The sequence below is a fragment of the Capra hircus genome, chromosome 10, assembly GCF_001704415.2.
Source record: "Capra hircus breed San Clemente chromosome 10, ASM170441v1, whole genome shotgun sequence".
Classification (NCBI taxonomy): domain Eukaryota; kingdom Metazoa; phylum Chordata; class Mammalia; order Artiodactyla; family Bovidae; genus Capra; species Capra hircus.
This window is the reverse complement of record NC_030817.1, coordinates 79,247,157-79,269,568: the sequence shown is the minus strand read 5'-3', so window position 1 is coordinate 79,269,568 and position 22,412 is coordinate 79,247,157. Positions and strand designations below refer to the sequence as shown.

At 43.7% G+C, this 22,412-nt stretch overlaps 2 protein-coding genes across 5 annotated transcripts in view; one reads left to right on the top strand and one right to left on the bottom strand.

Annotated features, from left to right (window-relative positions):
• Positions 1 to 15,888, bottom strand: part of ABHD4 (abhydrolase domain containing 4) — a 27,223-nt gene extending 11,335 nt beyond the window's left edge. The window contains exon 1 of one of the 4 annotated variants that reach the window (XM_005685280.3): positions 15,832 to 15,888. Coding sequence is in view for 1 of the 4 variants with exons in the window: in XM_005685278.3 (XP_005685335.1) it covers positions 738 to 799 (62 nt within the window). In the remaining 3 variants the exon portion in view is untranslated. The other 3 variants (XM_005685281.3, XM_005685278.3, XM_005685279.3) reach the window with 3 other exon arrangements.
• The window catches only part of DAD1 (defender against cell death 1), a 22,530-nt gene continuing 16,000 nt past the window's right edge, over positions 15,883 to 22,412 (top strand). The window contains exon 1 of the mRNA XM_005685282.3: positions 15,883 to 16,343. Within this exon, the coding sequence (XP_005685339.1) occupies positions 16,133 to 16,343 (211 nt within the window). The 5' untranslated portion in view covers positions 15,883 to 16,132. The remainder of the gene's footprint in view (positions 16,344 to 22,412) is intronic.

Sequence of the window (22,412 nt, the reverse complement as noted above, 5' to 3'; positions counted from 1 at the left end):
TGGAAGCTGAGTCATTCTCCAAGCAACTTTTCCTTGTTCCTATCAGACGGTGAACTGGTTGCCACACCACCTACAGGTGGCATCCCAAACTTGATGTCATTGAGATCGCAGTAACAAAATCCAAACGCTCTAATTCTGAAACCGTAGCATTAAGGAGATTGTTAATGATGATTAAAAACTATCAACTAGGATTGCTGGCGACTAAGCGTCTCGCCGGGCGAAAGCTAAAGGAACTTGCAAGCCTATTAACCCAGACCAATCCCAGCCCAGGGGAGCCCTCTCTTCGCTTTCCAAGCCTTAGCGTTGCGGGGCTAAGCGATGCTCTTCCTACACCTCCGACTCGCGTCCGGGAGCAAACGCAGACTAGCAGCAGACCTGGCTGCTACCCCCGCACCCGCGTCCACACACGCTTGCTTTGAGGGATCTGAGACATCACCACTAAATCTAATCCCAGGGCGCAGGCACTAGAGGGGAGCGAGGAATGATCGCCGACACTAAAGTGGAAAGTAAGAATCGCTGGGCTGCAGGCAAGCGTTATCTTCCATCGCTCCCTCGGCTCCGCGGCCGCAACTCCTGGGCAAAAGCAAAGCAAGCAAACGCAGCCCCCAGCCCTCCCCGGAAGCCGACCTGAAAAGGAAAGGCGGGATGTCTAAAACGGTTCCTCAGCCACAGACAGTCCCAGGTTCACGGCCCCGAGAGAGAGAGGGAGAGAGAGAAAAGAGACAAGGTTAACTCACTGCTGCTCCAGATCATCGGCCATAGTAAACAAGCCCTGCCGGGTCGAGCTGAGCCAGCCCATCCCTCCACCTGACGCCAGCACCAGCTGACCCAGAAAAGCGTCGGCTAACAAAGTGGGGCGTGGCCAGCGCCGCGGCCGGGGACGCGGGGTCGCAGGACTCAGGCTGGGCCAGCCGGGACACGTGAGCTGTCTCTGAGCTCCTCCTAAGCTAGGACCGCAGTCCGGCCACACATTTGGGGACAGGGAGGGAGGTAAGTAGTACTGAAATTACGAGTTCCTCCGTCAAACCTCCATTCTCTGATAATTAAAAGGTAACAGAATTACCCCTGCACGCTCCCACACACTCTTCCCTATTACAGACCGCAGCCTCCCAGGTCCTCTCCTTAGCGTTCCTTCTAACCAGATGCTTAAGATGTTTGTGGATACAGTACCAACGGTGGAACGCTCCTACGAAGGGCTTGGGAGCTGTGGCCCAAGTGGACTGCTGCTGCTACTGCTGCTAAGTCGCTTCAGTCGTGTCCGACTCTGTGCGACCCCATAGACGGCAGCCCACCAGGCTCCCCCGTCCGTGGGATCCTCCAGGCAAGAACACTGGAGTGGGTTGCCATTTCCTTCTCCAATGCATGAAAGTGAGAAGTGAAAGTGAAGTCGCTCAGTCTTGCCCGACTCAGCGACCCCTTGGACTGCAGCCTACCGGGCTCCTCCGTCCATGGGATTTTCCAGCAAGAGTACTGGAGTGAGTAGACTGCTAGATTTTGTAAATAAAACCAGAACGCCTAGTTAAGGTTGAATTTCAGATAAACACCAACTACTTTTTTAGAGTAAGTCTGTCCTGTGCAATATTTGGGACATAACTGAGCATCCTGTACTTTATCTGGCCACCCCAAACTTAAGCTACGCCTGCCGAGATGAACGTTCCTCAGCCCCAGGGACGTCTTTGGCCCCAGCCTCGTTCTCAGGAACAAGGTGGCTCAACCCCAGGTCTCCATCAGTTTGGACGATCCCTGCCTCCCATCCCCCCAGGAGGGAAGCTGAAGGACTAACCTGTAAACCTGGGTCAGTTTTAAGTAGCTGGAATGGGGGTGGAGGGAGGTGGTGAGGAGGAGAGAGGTCCTGATTGGTTTGCTTAGCAGGTTAGCCAAATCTTAAGGCTGGCTGGCTCCAGAACTTACCTGAACTGGATAACAAGGCCTGATGTCCCTGGAGCGGGCATCCTCTTGATAAGGTTAAAACCAGACTAGAACTAGGGGAGGGTGGGAGAATACTGATGGTAGGGTTTGTCAAGGTGGGTTTTTTTGGTTTGTTTTTTAGGCTTTCTGCTGGACTCAGGAGAGTCAGATTTCTTCTTTCATGTAACAGTGTTAAATTGATCTGATTATCATTATAAGGGCAGGAAGTTCAAGAGAATGGGTATTTAATACACTATTGATACTATGTATGAGATAGGTTAACTAATGAGAACCTACTGTATAGCTCAAGGAACTTAGTGCTCTGTGGTGACCTAAGTGAGAAGGAAATCCAAAAAAGAGGGTATATATGTATACGTATAGCTGGTTCTCTTTGCTGTCCAATAGAAACTAACGCAACATTGTAAAGCAGGAGGGAAAGGCTCCCCACTCCAGTATTCTGGCCTGGAGAATTCCATGGACTGTATAGTCCATGGGATCAAGCAAAGAGTAGAACAGAACTGAGCAACTTTCACTTTCACACTCCAATAAAAATTAATTTAAAAAAGAGAATGGGCATTTTTAGAGCTTAGGGGTCTGGGAATTTGCAAGGTGTGGGGCAAAGTAGTACTAACAAAAGAGGACCTGTCTTGTCACTCGTTCTTACCACAGAGTGGTCCTAAACCTCAGGGTGCATGACCACCATCTGGTGGGCTTGTTTAAAAATTAAGGTTTCCAGGACTTCCCTGGCAGTCCAGTGGTTAAGTCCATGCTTCCAATGCAGGGTTTGAACCCTGGTTGGGAAACTAAGATCCCACATGCCTGTGAGGTGCAGCCAAGAAAAAAAAAGTTTCTAAAACCCTACCCTCTGAGATTCTAATTCATTAAGTTTGGTTTGATGCTAATAGCTGCATTTTTAGGAAGCACTTCAGATGCTAAAGTTCAGTAGGACTCATTGGAAATTAGAAGATAGTTTCTAGGGTCAGAATTCTGGGTGCAATTTTGGCTTTGCAGCTTATCTGCTACATGATTGTGAGTAAATTATATAGCATCTCTAAATTTTCTCCCTCTGTCTCCTATCTTGTTGTAAGAATTAACCAAGATAATTCAAACATTTAGTACATTTGTTTATGCTAAAAAGTTACTATTATTATTAACATACCTATTCAAAGCCTAGCATTATGTTAAGCACTAAGAACACCATTATCAAAAGTAAAGAAACAGGGACTTTCCTGGTAGTCCAGTGGCTAAGACTCTTCGTTGCAACAAAAGATCCTGCATGACGCAACTGGAACCTGATGCAGCCAAATTAATTAATTATAAAAAACACACACAAAAAAAACCAAGGTGCTAAGTGTTATGAAAAAGGAATGTTGCATATAATTCCAATAAACACAGATTGTTTCCTGCCGTTCCAGTAAACAATGAATGTTGCCTGCCATCAGGGCATAAGCCAGAGCAACTGCTGGCCGCCGACTCAGCCCACCCTGCCATGGTGTGCCCTGAAGGGAATTCAGGGTGGAGATAAATAGGAAACTGTCTGTCCTAGATAGTTAAGATGCATATCTAAGGGCTAATTCTTATAGGTAGTCAAGGACTAAAATCACTAACTTGAGATGTCTGGTTTTTGTGATTTTCATGTTCTACTATATGTCTCCACCCCTGACACCCCCACCCCCATCCCCCATCCCCAGCAAAAACTGCAATATATCCTGGCTCCTCCCTTACCTTTTGGGAGCAGTTCCTCAAAGCAGTCTGAGAGGCTGTCTTCTGGGTTATAGTCCTCAGTAAGGTCCCCAAATAAAACTTAACTCTCAACTTTTAGCTTGTGCAATTTTTCTCTGATTGACATTGTCAAGGGCTTTTGGAAGCTGTACCATACAGGATATTCCAGGCTACATCACTGTTAGACAGGTTAACAGAATCTCCCATTTTTTCAGAAAACCTGTAAGATGTAGAATTTTTCAGGGTAAGCAGACTTGGCTGAGCACAGAAGAATTGATGTTTTTGAACTGTGGTGTTGGAGAAGACTCTTGAGAGTCCCTTGGACTGCAAGGAGATCCAACCAGTTCATCCTAAAGGAGATCAGTCCTGGGTGTTCACTGGACAGACTGATGCTGAAGCTGAAATGCCACTTGATGTGAACAACTGATTCATTTGAAAAGACCCTGATGCTAGGAAAGATTGAAGGTGGGAGGAGAAGAAGATGACAGAGGATGAGATGGTTGGATGGCATCACTGACTCAATAGACATGAGTTTGAGTAAGCTCTGGGAGTTGGTGATGGACAGGGAGGCCTGGTGTGCTGTAGGCCATGGGGTCTCAAAGAGTCAGACACAACTGAGCGACTGAACTGAATTCAACTGATGACCTGGCTGGAACTTATATTAGATCTCTCTAGACCTCATCTTTTGAGGCAGTGCAGAGGTGTTTGTATTTTGTCTTTGTGTGCCAAATCAGCTCTACTGTAGAGGCTGCTCATGAGTAGGAAACATGAACATATGGAAAATGCCTTTTATAACTAAAGTTAAGAGATCTCTTAAGATGTCCCTATTTCTGAACTCATGTCCACTCGCTGCGCAGCAAAGCTAATTTGTTGACACTGGGTTGTAGTGAAGGAAAGTATAGTGGTTATTATAGGCCCCCAGCCAGAAGTACAAGTGGCTTCTGCTCAGAAGACCTGAACTCCCTGAAGGCTTTCACGGAAGGGTTATTATTTATTCTTCTAAAAAAAACTTATTAAAAAATTTAAAAATCAATATATTTTAATAGATATTGTGCCTTCCCTGGTGGCTCAGACAGTAAAGCATCTGCCTACCATGCGGGAGACCCAGGTTCGATCCCTGGGTTGGGAAGATCCTCTGGAGAAGGAAATGGCAAACCACTCCAGTACTCTTGCCTGGAAAATCCCATGGATGGAGGAGTGTGGTGGGCTACAGTCCATGGGGTTGCAAAGAGTCAGACACGACTGAGCGACTTCACTTTTTTTTTTAAATAGAAGTATAATTGATTTACAATGTTGCACTGATTTCTTCTGTACAGCAAAGTGATTCAGTTATACATATACATACATTCTTAAAGGCAACATTTGAGGTGAGGGTTACAAGGTGCATGACTTTCTTCTGATTGGTTGGTGGTGAGCTAACAGGGTGAGGTTTCAGGAATTTTAATCATCAGCCTTCTGGTTCCAACCAGTCTGGGTCTATGAGCTTGTGTTCAGCATGTAGTCACCATCCTCCCCCTGGATTGGGGGCATTAGTTCCTGCAGAACACCTCAAACACAAATGTCAGATCGTTATGTATGTTCTTTGGGGAGGAACCAGGGCTGCTTTAAATTGTTTCTTGACTGCCTGTCCTTTGTTTCTGTGTTCCCTCATCTCCCTAATTAGTAACCGCTTGGGTCTGCTCTTTGGCACTCAGGGAAGGCCTAGGAGACCAAAGACTTTTTCTAAAAAATAATTTTATTTATTTATTTATTTTTGGCTGTGCTGGGTCTTCCTTGCTGCTTGGACTTTTCTCTAGTTGGGGCTACCCTTCGTTGCAGTGAACGGACTTCTCATTGCCATGGCTTCTCTTGTTGTGAAGCATAAGCTCTGGGCTTGCTGGCTTCAGTAGTTGTAGCTCATGGGCTCCGTAGTTGCAGTTCCAGGGCCCTAGAGCATGGCCTCAAGAGCTGTGGTTCAAGGACATGTGGGCTCTTCCCAGATCAGGGATCAAACCCATGTCTCCTGCCTTGACAGGCGGATTCTTTACCACTGAGCCCCCAGGGAAGCCACAAAGCCTTCTTCTACAAACAAGAAACAGGGGGACACAGAGGAGCTTTTGTACCAGGGAGGGTACTACAGGGCTCTGCTTGGTTTCATCCCCAGAGTTGAGATATCTCAGGGTTAGGCTGGATCTGTTAGAAGTATAGCTCTAGGCAGGCCTCTGGGGGAGAAACACAAGGTACTTGTTTCTCCCTGAAAGTGAAAATGAAGTCGCTCAGTCGTGTCCGACTCTTTGCGACCCTGTGGACTGTAGCCCACCAGGCTCCTCCGTCCATGGGATTCTCCAGGCAAGAATACTGGAGTGGGTTGCCATTTCCTTCTCCAGGGGAATCTTCCTGACCCAGGGATCGAACCCAGGTCTCCCATATTGCAGGCAGACGCTTTAACCTCTGAGCCACCAAGGAAGCCCCAAAATACATTGTGTACAAGTGTATCTTTTACCTCTAACATATGTGATATAATGTATGGTTTATGTATGATTAAAGTATGAATATGATCTTTATGAATGGGAAACTAATTTTTAACAAACCCTCTTTCCTGTGCCTGTAAATCACATTAAATTTTCCAGAAATAGGTGGAACTGATGACCTGATAGCTTATGCCTGCCACAGATAGATTGTTCTTTGGTTTCAAATGGGTATCATTGCCTTTTGAATGAACTATGAATAAGGTCTGACCCTCAGATTAAACAAAGAAAGTGAGTAAAATAGCTCTAAAGTTGCTCTCTCCAATATGATAGCCATTAGCCACATGTGGCTACTTGCTGCTGCTGCTGCTGCTAAGTCGCGTCAGTCATGTCCGACTCTGTGTGACAGAGACGGCAGCCCATCAGGCTCCGCCGTCCCTGGGATTTTCCAGGCAAGATACTGGAGTGGGTTGCCATTGCCTTCTCCACATGTGGCTACTTAGATTTGAATTAATAAAAAAATCAAAGTTCCTTAGTCACATTAGCTACATTTCAAGCACCCAACAGCTACCCCATGTGTCTTCAGTTCAGTTCAGTCGCTCAGTCGTGTCCGACTCTTTGCGACCCCATGAATCGCAGCACGCCAGGCCTCTCTGTCCATCACCAACTCCCGGAGTTCACTCAGACTCACGTCCATGGAGTCAGTGATGCCATCCAGCCATCTCATCCTCTGTCATCCCCTTCTCCTCCTGCTCCCAATCCCTCCCAGCATCAGAGTCTTTTCCAATGTGTCAACTCTTCACATGAGGTGGCCAAAGTACTGAAGTTTCAGCTTTAGCATCATTCCTTCCAAAGAAATCCCAGGGCTAATCTCCTTCAGAATGGACTGGTTGGATCTCCTTGCAGTCCAAGGGACTCTCAAGAGTCTTCTCTAACACCACAGTTCAAAAGCATCAATTCTTCGACGCTCAGCTTTCTTCACAGTCCAACTCTCACATCCATACACGACTACTGGAAAAACCATAGCTTTGACTAGATGGACCTTTGTTGGCAAAGTAATGTCTCTGCTTTTGAATATGCTATCTAGGTTGGTCATAGCTTTTCTTCCAAGGAGTAAGCATCTTTTAATTTTATGGCTGCAGTCACCATCTGCAGTGATTTTGGAGCCCGAAAAAATAAAGTCTGACACTGTTTCCACTGTTTCCCCATCTATTTCCCACGAAGTGATGGGACCAGATGCCATGATCTTCGTTTTCTGAATGTTGAGCTTTAAGCCAACTTTTTCACTCTCCACTTTCACTTTCATCAAGAGGCTTTTTAGTTTTTCTTCACTTTCTGCCATCAGGGTGGTGTCATCTGCATATCTGAGGTTACTGATATTTCTCCCAGCAATCTTGATTCCAGCTTGTGCTTCTTCCAGCCCAGCATTTCTCATGATGTACTCTGCATAGAAGTTAAATAAGCAGGGTGACAATATACAGTCTTGATGTACTCCTTTTCCTATTTGGAACCAGTCTGTTGTTCCATGTCCAGTTCTAACTGTTGCTTCCTGACCTGCATATAGGTTTCTCAAGAGGCAGGTCAGGTAGTCTGGTATTCCCATCTCTTGAAGAATTTTCCACAGTTTATTGTGATCCACACAGTCAAAGGCTTTGGCATAGTCAATAAAGCAGAAATAGATGTTTTTCTGGAACTCTCTTGCTTTTTCAATGATCCAGCAGATGTTGGCAATTTGATCTCCATGTGTCTACCATACATTGCATGGCACAGAGGCTTTTTTACCATCACAGAAAATTCTATTGGACAGTGTTGCTCAAGCAGTGATGATTTCAGTCCCATGTTATGGAGAGTGTTTGGCCCTTGGAAAGGACAATATGGTAAACTCTCTTATGGGTGTCAGGGAGGAAGCAAGATTGAGTTTTCTTTATGGGATTCCCTAAGACTAGAAGGGAAGAAAATGAAAGGAGACTATAAAGTTATTCTGTTCCATCAGGGACTACAAGGACAGTTATGTTAGGATGAAGTGATATGGGCTTACTGAAGCTATTTGCTGCTGTACTAGGGCTTAGATCAGACACTTGATACTTGAGAAATTTGACTTTGTGCTGTTTGTAATGAGATTCCTCAACACTTTTTTTTTTTAAAGAAAATAATAACCTATTTATTATATTAGAAAACAAAGTAAAAGAAAAGAAGATTCCTTTTTCTGTACTCAACAACACTTCTGATACCAGATGTGTGGATTTTCCCGTATGAGGCATTTTCCCAGTTCTTGGTCGACACCAACTCGGTGTTCCTAATATTACTCAGTTCTGGCACTGACGGCCCTGACTTAGTGCAGATGCCACAGGTTAAGGACTCAGTCCCACAAGACTCTCCCCTCCTTCTACTTTAGATGCCAATCTCAAGTTCAGGTTTTACCTGTGCCTCTGATTACCAGCTATAACTTGGAGGTTCCCAAGAACCCCTCCTAAGGTTTGATAACTTACTGCAATGGTTCACAGACCCCAGGAAAACAATTTACTTACTAATGTTAAAGAAGAAACAACAGGGAATTCCCTGGTAGTTCAGTGGTTAGGACTTCGTGCTTTCATTGCCAAAGATGTGGGTTCAGTCCTTGGTTAGGGAACTAAAAAACAAAAAGAAAACAAACAAAAACCAACCAAGCAAAAAAAATACAACTGGTCCAAGATGGAGTCACTTGTGCTAAAACCAATTTCTAATTAGACAGTGCAGAATTTTCTGGTCAGGACCAATGAGACGCTTTCCATCCTCCAAAGAAAGGTTAGGTGATATGTCACAAAGACGCATTCTGTCTCCCATAGGTAGGTTATCTAAACCTGAAATAATTTTTATTTATGTATTGCTTTTTTGACTGTGCTGAAAGGCAAGCAGGATCTTAGTTCCCTGACCAGGGATCAAACCTCTGCCCCCTGCTGCAGAGGAAGCATGGAGACTTAAGCACTGGACTACCAGGGAAGTCCTGAAATAATCTTTTTTGTTTATGATTTTCTTGTTTTGCTTCTAAAAACCTCTCCCTTTCTGTAACTCTTTGGAGCTCTTCTCTACTAGTAAGTTGGGATGCTGCCTGATTTATGAGTTGTTCAGTAAAGGCAGTTAGATCTTTAAAATTTGCTTTGTTGAATTCTTGCTAACACTAGATTACTGGTTTATTATAAAAAGATACAATTTAGAAACAGCCATAAGCAAGAGATGCATAGGGTGAGATACAGGGGAAAAGGCATAACTTCCTTTATCTTTTAGGTTGTGTCACCCTCCCAGCATCTATGTGATCAGCAACTCATAAGTTCTCAGAACCCCTTTGGTTAGAGTTTTTATGGAGGCTTCATTACATAGGCATGAGTAATTATCTAAGTGTCTACTGGTGATTGAATTCAATCTCCAGCCCTTCTCCCCTCACTGGACCTTGAGAAGGAAACGAAAGTTCCAACCTTGGAATCATGTGGTTGGCTCCCCTGGCATCCAGCCTCCATCCTTAGGGGCTTTCCAAAAGTCACTTCATTAATATAAACTCCAGTGTGGTGAATGGGGCTTGTTATGAAAAACAAAAGACATTCCTTCCACCTTTATTGCTCTGGAGGTATTTCAGAAACGGGACAAAAACAAATATAACAAAAGATGCTCCTATTGCTTTTACCACTTAGGAAATAATGAGGGTTGAAAGCTCTGTGCCAGACCTGGCGATGAAGAACAAATATGTATTTCTTATTGTATCACACTGTCATACAAAAAAGGGGGTTTTGGCCACACTAGGCCAAAGTTTAAAGGGTGGAGCTATTACATGCAATAGCAGAGAGAAGAAAAAAAGGGATTTGAAGGAGAAAGTGAAAATAAAAGGGAAAAGAACTGGAAAACAGACTTTCACACAAAGATTATCTTTAGAAGAGTCCTCTTTTTATGAAGATATGTGTTTCTTTTGATAAAGAATGTCATTTCTTACCATAGTGAGATACACTGTACACTCATGGCTTTTGTTTATCAGGGGACCTTCTTGACCTTCCACTTTCCCATTGTTTTATAATGTTGAGTGTTTAAGGGTAGCAGAATATGCCACCTCAAACTATGCCACTTTAGTATAGCATTATTTTGAGCTGAAGGCAACTGAGAAGACGCAGATATAAGAAAAGTTCTGGACTTCCCTGGTGGTCCAGTGTTAAGAATTGCCTGCCAATGCAGGGGACACGGGTTCGATCCCTGATCCAGGAAGATTCTGCAGGCTGCTGGGCAACTAAGCCCGTGCTCCACAGCTACTGAGCCCACATGCCATAACCACTGAAGTCTGAATGCCTAAAGCCTCTGCTCCACAACAAGAGAAGCAACCTTAATAAGAAGTTCATGCACCACAACTAGAGAGGAGCCCCGGTTCACCACAACTAGAGAAAGCCTGAGAGCAGCAAAGAAGACCTAGCACAGCCAAAACCAAAAATAAATAATTAAAAATAAAGGATCTCTGCCCTCCTCTTATTTGCCTAAAAGCAGGACAGAAAGGTGTTCCTGCTCCTCTCTCTACTAGGAAGGACAGAAAACTCTTGACCTTATGAGCCCAGAGAGGGCACCAGAGGAATCTACACAACAAACTTGACTAACTAGCCCTTATTTTTCATTAATGCTTCATATGTGTACTTGCTCAACTTCATATATTTACTCACAACTTGCTTTGAATATCTAAACTCAAAGTCGTTTTCCTCTGTCTTGTTACTTCTCTAAAAGTTTATTGCTTTCTTGGGTTAAGATACTACTGTTAAAAACAAGACAAGAATACTGGAGTAGCTTGTTGTACTATTAGGTAATCTGCCTGATAGATCCCTGCCATCCCCTAAAAGGATTTCCCTGGTGGTTCAGACAGTAAAGCGTCTGCCTACAATGCGGGAGACCTGGGTTTGATCCCTGGGTCAGGAAGATCCTCTGGAGAAGGAAATGGCACCCCACTCCAGTACTCTTGCCTGGAAAATCCCATGGATGGAGGAGCCTGGTAGGCTATAGTCCATGGGGTCGCGAAGAGTTGGACACGACTGAGCAACTTCACTTCCCTTTACTTCATCCCCTAAAGGAAAATGACCTTGCTGTAACTAATCTGATTTTTGTCTAGTATAATTAACTGTTCTGTCTCCTTCCTGCCTATAAAAGTCTCTTATTTTAGATAACTCCTCAGAGCACCTTTATATCTGTTGGTTGGATGCTGCCTGACTCATAAATTATTGAATAAAGCCAATAAAATCTTTACATTTGCTGAGCTGAATTTTGCTTTTTAACATTATATAAGCCCAAGTTCTGACCACCCTTTTGAGTCACTACTAACTGACTGTTCCCTGTGCATGTGCAATGCATATGTTAAGAAACATGTTGGTTTTCCTCTTGTTAATCTGTCTTTCGTCAGTCTAATTATAGGCCCAATGAATCTGAGTAGAGGGAAATGGTTTTTCTTCTCTAACAGTGTTTTAGTAACAAAAGGTCTAAGTTCTACACTGATTTCAGCTTCACCTTAAAAATTTGACTTGTCCTCTGAAAGCCATAAGAGTTGCAGTTCCTCCAGTACCCATTATTTTGCATGCCCAAATATTGGGGCTCTGTGCTTTGCCCAACTTGTAATTATTCAGAGAAATAACAAAGCAGACATAGTTAATTACCTGGGTTAACCATAGTTAATAAGAACAAACATTTCCTTAATATTTACTGTGTGTCAAGTGCTGTGTTAGTTACTGTTAACATTATGTCATTTAATCCCCACAACCTTTGAACTAAAGAATGTCACGCTTGTCATGTATCTCTAAAAGGATTGAGTCATTAGTCACTGTGGTGGCTGACCTTCAACACACTCTGAAAGGAGTTGAGGGCAGAGATCAGGAATGAGGCACTCTGTGCTTTGGGAAAACTGGCAGAACAGGCCTTCAGATGGATATTTTCAGGAGAAAATTTGAATCCAGTTGAGACAGGAGGGAAGGAGGCAGGGCACAACCATTAAAATAATGATACACAGGGGAATTTCCTGGTGGTCCATTGGTTAGAACTTGGTGCTTTCACTGCAGGTGCCCAGGTTCAATCCCTGATGGAGGAATTAAGATTCCACAAGCTGTGTGGCCTGCCGTCCGTCCCCCTCCCCCCCCCCCAAATAAAACAAACAGAGGATAGGACAAATACCATTTAGAACCAAGTAGGCCCAAGATGGTGGGAGATTCAAATTCCAATAGCCCTTGAGCCTCATTATAAGCACACTGTAATACATGTGCATGCTCAATGACATACATGCAGGCACCATGACAGTTCTGAGACTGGCCATAAAAGCCCCAGTGAGTGGTAACCCAATTTCTAGAAACCCCCACTCCTTTCCCCAAATAGTTGGAATAACCTTCCCACTTGTTAGCCTATGAAATTACCCAACCTATAAAAACTAACAACCATGGGGCTTCTCTCCTGAGATGGCCCACACGCTATGGAGGATGTAACCCCCTCAGTAAACCTGCTCTCACTCTCCTTCATCTAGTTCTTGAATTATTTCCTATAGGAAGTCAAGGACCCTCACTTTGTGGCTTATCCCGGGGTCTTGCCAAGACTTGGGAAGTGACCATCCTCTCATGCCCCATTTTCCTGCAACACAACTTCTGGCATTTGTCCATACTTAGAAAAGCACTAAAATCATTAACTAAGATATCTGTGCCTTGTGACTAGCAGTAGCCCTCTACCAAGATGTGCTTGCCAGCACTTACCTACTCCCTTCTCCACAAAGACATGATCACCTCTCCCCTACCTCTTCAGAGCAGTTCCTCAGAGCTACCTGAGACAGTCTCTTGGGCTGTAGTCCTCAGCAAATCCCCAAATAAAACTGAAACTCACAGCTCTCACATTGTGCATTTTTACTTCAGTCAACAATTCAGGTATTGTTCTTTCCATCTTGAACAAGAGGAAAATGAGGCTGTCAGGCTAACTTGTTCTGGGTTAGAGAACCAATCAATAGCGGAGCTTCCCTGGTGGCTCAGTGGTAAAGAATCTGCCTGCCAATGCAGGACACATGGGTTTGAGCCCTGGGTCTGGAAGATTTTCTGGAGAAAGAAATGGCAACCCACTCCAGTATTTCTGTCTGGGAAATCCCAAGGACAGAGGAGCCTGGCAGGCTATAGTCCATGGGGTCGCAAAGAGTCTGACATGACTTAGTGACTAAACAACAGCAAAACAGCAGAATCAAGGCTCAAATCCAGGATTGTCTGACTCTTGATTATGTCCACTACTCAGGATGTGACTTTTTACAGAGATTCTGATTTAAAATATTGAAACTAACACTAGCATTAATTTCCCATTGAGAGATCAGTCAAAAACATGTTTCAATGATTATAGAACTGTTGCAGGAAGGGGGACCCCTTCCAGGGCCCAAAACTGGGCTCTTGTCTAACACTCGGAAATGAATTGTCTGAGGAGACACATGTGCTGACAAAGCAAGAGATTTTATTGGGAAAGGGCACCCAGGTGGAGAGCAGTAGGGTAAGGGAACCCAGGAGAACTGCTCTGTTTCGATGGGATTAGTTTCCCGGTGGTCTTTGGCCAGTCATTCTAATTCAGAATCTTTCCTGGTGGTGCACGAATCATCGCTCACCCAAGATGGATGCTAGCGTGAGGGATTCTGGGAAGTGGACGGACACGCTGTGTCTCCTTTCGACCTTTCCCGAACTCTTCCGGTTGGTGGTGGCTTATTATTTCTGTATTCCTTATCAGGATCTCCTGTCATAAAACAACTCATGCAAATAGTTACTATGGTGACTGGCCAGGGTGGGCAGTTTCAATCAGTGTGCTTCCCCTAACAGAATCATAAACTGAACACAGAAGACTACTTGCTGTTTTAAGTAGTCCAGAAAGCTTTAGTTCATTTTATCGGTGTTTGACTTTGCAGATCTTAGAAAAGGATGTATTCAGTGAGTGAATTGGATGTTTTTCATCTCTTCTGCTTTTCCCCTTTGGGAGTTCCTGTGGCGATGCTAATGATGATAGTAGACAAGGATCAAAGGTAGACAAAACAAAAGGGAGAGACTACTGGAAGGAGCCCAGATGATTCCCCTCAGGAACCCACTCCTAAATGATTAAACAGCATCCACCTAGTCTTTAAAGTTTGAAGCTGAATACTGGTGAGGAAGCTTCTGTCCTATTTACTGATGAGGCAGGGAGAAAGTTTCAACTTGACAGAGAAACTGAGGCTTCTTGCCTTATATTGAAATTCAGAACTGGCATGGTTATGCACTTTTTTCTCAGCAACATTAGAGAGTTTAGGTTGAAGTTCTGATAACAGTGTAAATCTCCATGAGTGTGAATATGAATATAGCTTCAAATAGATTGTAAAGTTTTTTGAGGACATGGATTACATCTCTTCTTTCTAGAACTAAGCAAGGTTTTGCTCACGACTGTTAATCAGTACATTTGTGATGCTCATTTGGTTCCAGTTTAAACACAAATAAAAAGTGAAAATGAATGAAGGAAACTTGCTGTTTTAGGAATTTTGCTTGAATGCCTAGGATAGTTCAAAGTTAAATGTAAGCTGTAAAAATATCTGGTTCATGTACTACTTGTAGCTCAGGGAGAAAGACTAGGTCTGGAAGGTCAGATTCATATGAAATTAAAACGCAGAAAATGCCAGAAATTAAGGTATATCTTATTTTTCAAAAAAAGTTAAAATGCTAGATATGAATAGTTAATCTCATTTGTTAGAATACAAACCCTCAAACTTTTTAGTTTCCTCTGCAAAATAAGTTGGAGCAAGTAGGGTTTGAACTAGGCACCAGGCAATGCTCTTACAGGCCTTTCAGAGATGTCATTCTGGGAGAGTTCGACAGGTTCAAGATGATAGCTTGGGAACAGAAGGCTGCTAAACTTGATCATCGGAGAAGGCAATGGCACCCCACTCCAGTACTCTTGCCTGGAAAATCCCATGGACGGAGGAGCCTGGTTGGCTAACAGTCCATGGGGTCGCTAAGTGTCGGACATGACTCAGCGACTTCACTTTCACGCACTGGAGAAGGAAATGGGAACCCACTCCAGTGTTCTTGCCTGGAGAATCCCAGGGACGGGGAAGCCTGGTGGGCTGCCGTCTATGGGGTCGCACAGAGTCGGACACGACTGAAGCGACTTAGCAGTAGCAGCAGCAAACTTGATCATATACCTTTATGCAATTTAATGGACTTTCTCCCCACCTCTGCCCATCACCAGCTCTTTTAAGACTATATAATATTTCCCTGAGGATACCTACAATCTAGCATAACGACCTACGATTTAGCAAAATGGGGGCTGGAGGAGGCGTCCAATAAATGTCTGCTGATTGAATGAACACCTGCGGGCCTAGGTTTTACCGCGCTTATTTCTAAGCGTACTCAAGAGGTCAGCTCCCAAATCGAGTTCAGGGCCGGGCGGAGGTCGAGCTCCCCCACCTTCGCTCCGCACTTGCCTTCTCCAGTAACCAAGTCTAAACTGATGCCTACGCAGTGACCGGCTCCGGTGGTTCTCACTGCGGGACAACTTGACTTCCTCTAATGATCGGGGACAGGCATATGCAGTTAGTGCCCTTAACAGATTTAGGGCCTAGCGGATACCGAAACTCAGGAAGCGCCAGACACTGACTTAAAGCAGATCCAATTAGGACGCCCAAGAACCAAAGAAAGCCGGAACCCTCGGGTAGCCACGCTGTCCGCTGAAAAACCTATCCTCCCCTTCCTCCCACGCTACCCTGTTGCTAGAGCAACTGTGAGCCTTCACTAACCTGCCGGCGGAAACAGGACAAAAAGAGGACACGTCTCCAACTCTGGGACAGATCCGTTGCGCAGGCGCACTAGCTTTCTCTGGCTGTAGTTCTCAGGCAGCAGACGTATTGTGCGTCTGCGCATTACTTGTTTCGCGCCTTGGCCGGCCTATTCGCCTGCGCAAAGTGGCAACTCGAGGAGGGCGGAGCTTGGAGATTAGCTGTGCGCATGCGCCAACTCTATATCCGGTGTGGTGGTCTGTTCAGTTAGGAGTTTGAGGGTAGGCCGGCGGGAATATTCAGCTTGTAGCCGACTGTAGCCATGTCGGCGTCTGTGTTGTCGGTCATCTCGCGGTTTTTAGAAGAGTATTTGAGCGCCACTCCTCAGCGTTTGAAGTTGTTGGACGCGTACCTCCTGTATATACTGCTGACCGGAGCGCTGCAATTCGGTTATTGTCTCCTCGTGGGGACCTTCCCCTTCAATTCCTTCCTCTCGGGCTTCATCTCTTGTGTGGGGAGCTTCATCCTAGCGGGTAATGATTCTAGAAGTGATCTCAATAATAATGTGTTGCTTTGGTGTGTGCTTCTATTTCCACACAGTTCCCTGGTGGCTCAGACGGTAAAGCGTCTGCCCGCAATATGGGAGACCCGGGTTCGACCCCTGGGTTGGGAAGATCTGGAGAAGGAAATGGCAACCCACTCCAGTACTCTTGCCTGGAAAATCCTATGGACGGAGGAGCTTGTTAGGCTACCGTCCACGGGGTCGCAAAGAGTCGGACACGACTGAGCGACTTCACTTCACTTGTTTTCCACAGTACTCGGTTCTGTATCAGACCACCGCCTTCTGAAGTTGTGAGGGGAATCTGCATTGCTGTGTTTTTGTGAGTGGGGAAATTGAGGCTCATTCAGGTTGTCGTACCTAACACCAAAAAGCCGCTGGACTTAAATCTAGAAACACCTTCATTCTGGTCCTCAACCTGGTAATCCACTTCACTTCATATTGGTCCAGGGAAAACTGCGTTTCATCTTTAACTTAAGTTTAACATAGCTTTGAAGTTGGTAAACTTTTAGAATGGAAAACCCAACTCTGAAGTTATTATTTTACTATCCTGAACTCAGCTTTCATTCTCATAATTCTATTATTGGTGTGATACAATCAGAAGAATTTTATTTTTCCTTATGCCAAGTCTTTGGGTTTGAGGCTGCTGTGGCTAAAATTGAATTGGCAGACCCCCCCCTCCCCAACTTCCTCCCCAATGAGAAGTTGATGGCTTGTCATTGAAGAAAATGCCTAGTGAGAGGGAGTAGTGGAGTTCTTGTGGGGGATTGTGATTTCATAGGTTGTGGATAATAGGTAATTGGGTCTAAGAAATGAAAATTGCTTTAGGAAAAAGGATTCAGGACAATTTATAGTTGCTGTGCAAGGGTATTGGTTGCATTTCTTTTTATTTTTAAAATTTTGTTCTTTTAAAACATTTTAACTGGAGGAGAACTGCTTTACAATGTTATGTTGGTTTCTGCCATACAACAGAGTGAATCAACCGTAGGGATACCTGTATCCCCTCCCTCTTGAAACTCCCTCCCACTTCCACAACCCCATCCCCCATCTCTAGGTTGTCATATTGCACTGGGTTGAGCTCCCTTAGTTACACAGCAGCCTCCCACTAGCTATCTGTTTCATGCGTGGTAATGTATATGTTTCAGTGCTACTCTAAATTCATCCCACCCTTTTCTTCTGCTGTGTCCACAAGTCTGTTCTGTCTGCCTCTCTGTTCCTGCCCTGCATATAGGTTCATGAGTACCATTTCTCTGGATTCCATATATATGTGGCAATATATGATATTTGTTTTTTTGTTTCTGACTTCACTCTGTGTAACAAGCTCTAGGTACATCCACCTCAGTTCAGCACCCTCACATCTGTTCCTTCTTATGTCTGAGTAATACTGCATTATATGTATGTACAGCTGCTTTATCCATTTATCTGTTGATGGACATCTTGGTTCCTTCCATGTCCTGACTATTGTAAATAGTGCTGCAGTGAGATTTGGAGTACATGTGTCTTTTTGAATTATGGCTTTCTCAGGGTGTATGCCCAGTAGTGGGATTCCTGGGTTATACGGTAGTTTTATTCCTAGTTTATCTCAATACTGTTCTCCATAGTGGCTGCTTCAGTTTACAGTCCCACCAACGGTGGAAGAGGGTTCTCTCTTCTCTATAACCTCTCCAGCATTTATTGTTTGTATAATACATTTTTTGATGGTGGCCATTCTGACCAGTGTAAGGTGGTGATACCTCATTGTTGTTTTGGTTTGTTTAGATCATTTCTCTAATAATGAGCCATGTTGAGCATCTTTTCATGTGTTTATTGGCTAGATTTAGAAAAGGCAGAGGAACCAGAGATCAAATTGCCAACATCCACTGGATCATCGAAAAAGCAAGAGAGTTCCAGAAGAGCATCTACTTCTACTTTATTGACTATGCCAAAGGCTTTGACTGTGTGGATCACAATAAACTGTGGAAAATTCTTCAAGAGCTGGGAATACCAGACTACCTGACCTGCCTCTTGAGAAATCTGTATGCAGGTTAGGAAGCAACAGTTAGAACTGGACATGGAACAACTGACTGGTTCCAAATAGGAAAAGGAGTACGTCAAGGCTGTATGTTGTCACCCTGCTTATTTAACTTCTATGTAGAGTACATCATGAGAAATGCTGGGCTGGATGAAGCCCAAGCTGGAATCAAGATTGCCAGGAGAAATATCAGTAACCTCAGATATGCAAATGACACCACCCTTATGGCAGAAAGTGAAGAAAAACTAAAAAGCCTCTTGATGAAAGTGCAAGAGGAGAGTGAAAAAGTTGGCTTAAAGCTCAACATTCAGAAAACTAAGATCATGCATCTGGTCCCATCAGTTCATGGGAAATAGGTGAGGAAACAGTGTAAACAGTGTCAGACTTTATTTTTCTGGGCTCCAAAAATCACTGCATATGGTGATTGCAGCCATGAAATTAAAAGGCGCTTGCTCCTCGGAAGAAAAGTTATGACCAACCTAGACAGTATATTAAAAAGCAGAGACATTACTTTACCAACAAAGGTCCATTTAGTCAAAGCTATGGTTTTTCCAGTAGTCATGTATGGATGTGGGAGTTGGACTATAAAGAAAGCTTAGTGCTGAAGAATTGATGCTTTTGGAGAAGACTCTTGAGGGTCCCTTGGACTGGAAGGAGATCCAGCCAGTCCATCCTAAAGGAAGTCAGTCCTGGGTGTTCATTGGAAGGACTGATGCTGAAGCTGAAACTCCAGTGCTTTGGCCACATGCTTTGAAGAACTGACTCACTGGAAAAGACCCTGATGCTGGGAAAGATTGAAGGTGGGAGGAGAAGGGGATGACAGAGAGTGAGATGGTTGGATGGCAACACCGACTCAATGGACATGAGTTTGAGTAAACTCTGGGAGTTGGTGATGGACAGGGAGGCCTGGTGTGCTGCAGTCCGTGGGGTCCCAAAGAGTTGGATATGACTGATCAACTGAACTGAACTGATGCGTCTTTGGAGAACTATCTGTTTAGGTCTTCTGCCCATGTTTTGATTGGCTTGTTTGTCTGTCTTATATTGAGCTGCATGAACTGCTTGTATATTTTGGAGGTTAATCCTTTGTCAGTTGCTTTCTCCCATTCTGAGGGTTTTTTTTTTTCTTTTTGTTTATAGTTTCATTTTCTGTGCAAGTGTTTTTAAGTTTAATTCGGTCCCATTTGTCTATTTTTGTTTGCATTTCTTTTGACACCTTTGACCTTACTAAATCCACCACTACCTTGTGTCTGTTTATTGTGCTGGGGTTTCTAACTTCCCGAAGTTGTTCTATCTATTGGAAGAGAAGGGAGGAGGTCAGTTTGGCTGAGAAAGGGAATTGGAGGTGATTATGTGGAAGGATTAGGTAGTTCTGGGTGCTAGAACTTTGAGGGCTAGACTAAGGAATTTTATCCTGTAAGTAATAGGAATGCATCTAAGCATTTAAAACATTTAAAAATTTTTTTAGATTTGAGTGAAGAAGAGACTTAAAATTGGTGTTAATGTGTAGGATAAATTGGAGGGGGAAGTTCTCTAACCTGGTTCCCTTAATTTCTTTTTGGTAGTCTGTTCTCTTCTATCCCTTCTGCATGTGTTATGTAGCATATGCTCTTTGGAAATTGACTAGTACATTATAAATCAGTACGAGAGCCTGTCACTTTTTTTTTTTTCCCCCAAAGCCTGATATTATTTGTGCCCAATGAAAATGATCTGTTTTCTTCTATTCCCTCACGACTGGGGAGACTTACCCATGGTTTCAAGAAGGAGCCAGAGGTAGAAAATTGCCATTGAGAAATCTTTTTTTGTTGTTTTTTCGGATCAACAGTTTACAGTGTAGAAGACTTCAATGATAGAATATTTTTCTTCCAGACAGATTTCAGATATCCTCAGCAGCTGACTGTTTATCTTGTGGTTAGATATCTCTAGAAGAGGACATCTGTCCTTTTTTCAGAATAGCATCCCAGTTTGGCAGCCCTTCTAGTTTTTCCTTTTTTACTTGATTGAAATCCCTCTTTTTGCTCCTTTAAAGTGCTATTTAGGAGGGATGTGTGGAAAACATTAAGACTATCCTTAAAATAAGTCTTTGATCTTGAAATCAGCTTTTAAGTAGTTTCACAGCTTTTGTCTATTCTATTTTCTAATCTTTATGAAATACTTTTGGAATTAACAAAGTTTTATTTCCCCTAGTTTATAGATCCAAAATGGTTTGAATTTGAAAGACAAGGAGACCTAATTCAGAGTGTTTTCTTTCTCATGGCAGCTCTTTGGCCGTGAGGACTAGAGTCCAGTGTTTCTTTGGGAATTATCTATTAGATTCCTAGGCCCATAGCTGTTATCAAAGAGATTGGGAGTTTGGCATTATGCCTGACAGTCCTGTTTCTAAATCTCATATCCATTGCTAGCTGTTGTCTTCTGTTACTCAGGTTCTCAATATTTGCTATCTGGACTACTGTAATATTCCTTATTGATCTCCCAGCCTCTGTCCCTCCCTCCAGTCCCTCTTATGCTATGTTTGCAGGCTTGATTTGACTTGCAGATTTAACTGTTCTACTCCCCACAGAAAATTTGTCTGTATCCAAAGAGAAATTTAAAATATTTTTTAATGGTGTAGAGGCTCTTTGATGATCTGGCTCTGGCCGCATTGCTAGCTTCATCTCTTGTCTCCACCTCCTCTGTACTTTATATTCCAGTATTGTGTTACTTATTATTCCCTGAACATGCCAAGGTGTATTAAGCTATTTTACCTTTGTTTGATTGCCCGGAAAATTCCTTGACTTCTTAGACAGCTCAAGTGCTGCTTACCTGTGAGCCCTTGCCTGGCTCTTGAGATTTAGGTCTTCCTCCCATGTTCTGTAGGCGTGTAATGCTCTGTTCATCAATCAGTGCTTAATACTGGATGTTCAGTTATGAGCATGCCTCTGATAAGTTAAGGAATGTTGAACATTTATGTGTCAGGTTTCCTGGCAGGGAACTGAGAATTTAACTATGGAACATGCAGATGTGGTCTCTACTCCCATAGGGTTTATAATCTGGTGGGAGATGCAGGCAAGTACATGGATATGGTGCTGTGATGGAGAAGTATTGGTGAGAGTAGAATGGGAAAGACTAGAGATCTCTTCAAGAAAATTAGAGCTACCAAGGGAACAATTCATGCAAATATGGGCTCGATAAAGGACAGAAATGGTATGGATTTAACAGAAGCAGAAGATATTAAGAAGAGATGGCAAGAATACACAGAAGTACTGTACAAAAAAGAGCTTCACGACCAAGATAATCATGATGGTATCATCACTCTCCTGGAGCCAGATATCCTGGAATGTGAAGTCAAGTAGGCCTTAGAAAGCATCACTATGAACAAAGCTAGTAAAGGTGATGGCATTCCAGTTGAGCTATTTCAAATCCTGGAAGATGATGCTGTGAAAGTGCTGCACTCAATATGCCAGCAAATTTGGAAAACTCAGCAGTGGCCACAGGACTGGAAAAGGTCAGTTTTCATTCCAATCCCAAAGAAAGGCAATGCCAAAGAATGCTCAAACTACTGCACAATTGCACTCATGTCACACGCTAGTATAGTAATGCTCAAAATTCTCCAAGCCAGGCTTCAGCAGTACGTGAACCGTGAACTTCCAGATGTTCAAGCTGGCTTTAGAAAAGGCAGAGGAACCTGAGATCAAATTGCCAACATCCGCTGGATCATCAAAAAAGCAAGAGAATTCCAGAAAAACATTTATTTCTGCTTTCTTGACTATGCCAAAGCCTTTGACTGTGTGGACTGCAATAAACTGTGGGAAATTCTTCAAGAGATGGGAATACCAGACTACCTGACTTGCCTCTTGAGAAACCAATATGCAGGTCAGCAAGCAACAGTTAGAACTGGACATGGAACAACAGACTGGTTCCAAATAGGAAAAGGAGTACGTCAAGGCTGTATATTGTCACCCTGCTTATTTAACTTCTATGCAGAGTACATCATGAGAAACGCTGGGCTGGAAGAAGCACAAGCTAGAATCAAGATTGCTGGGAGAAATATCAATA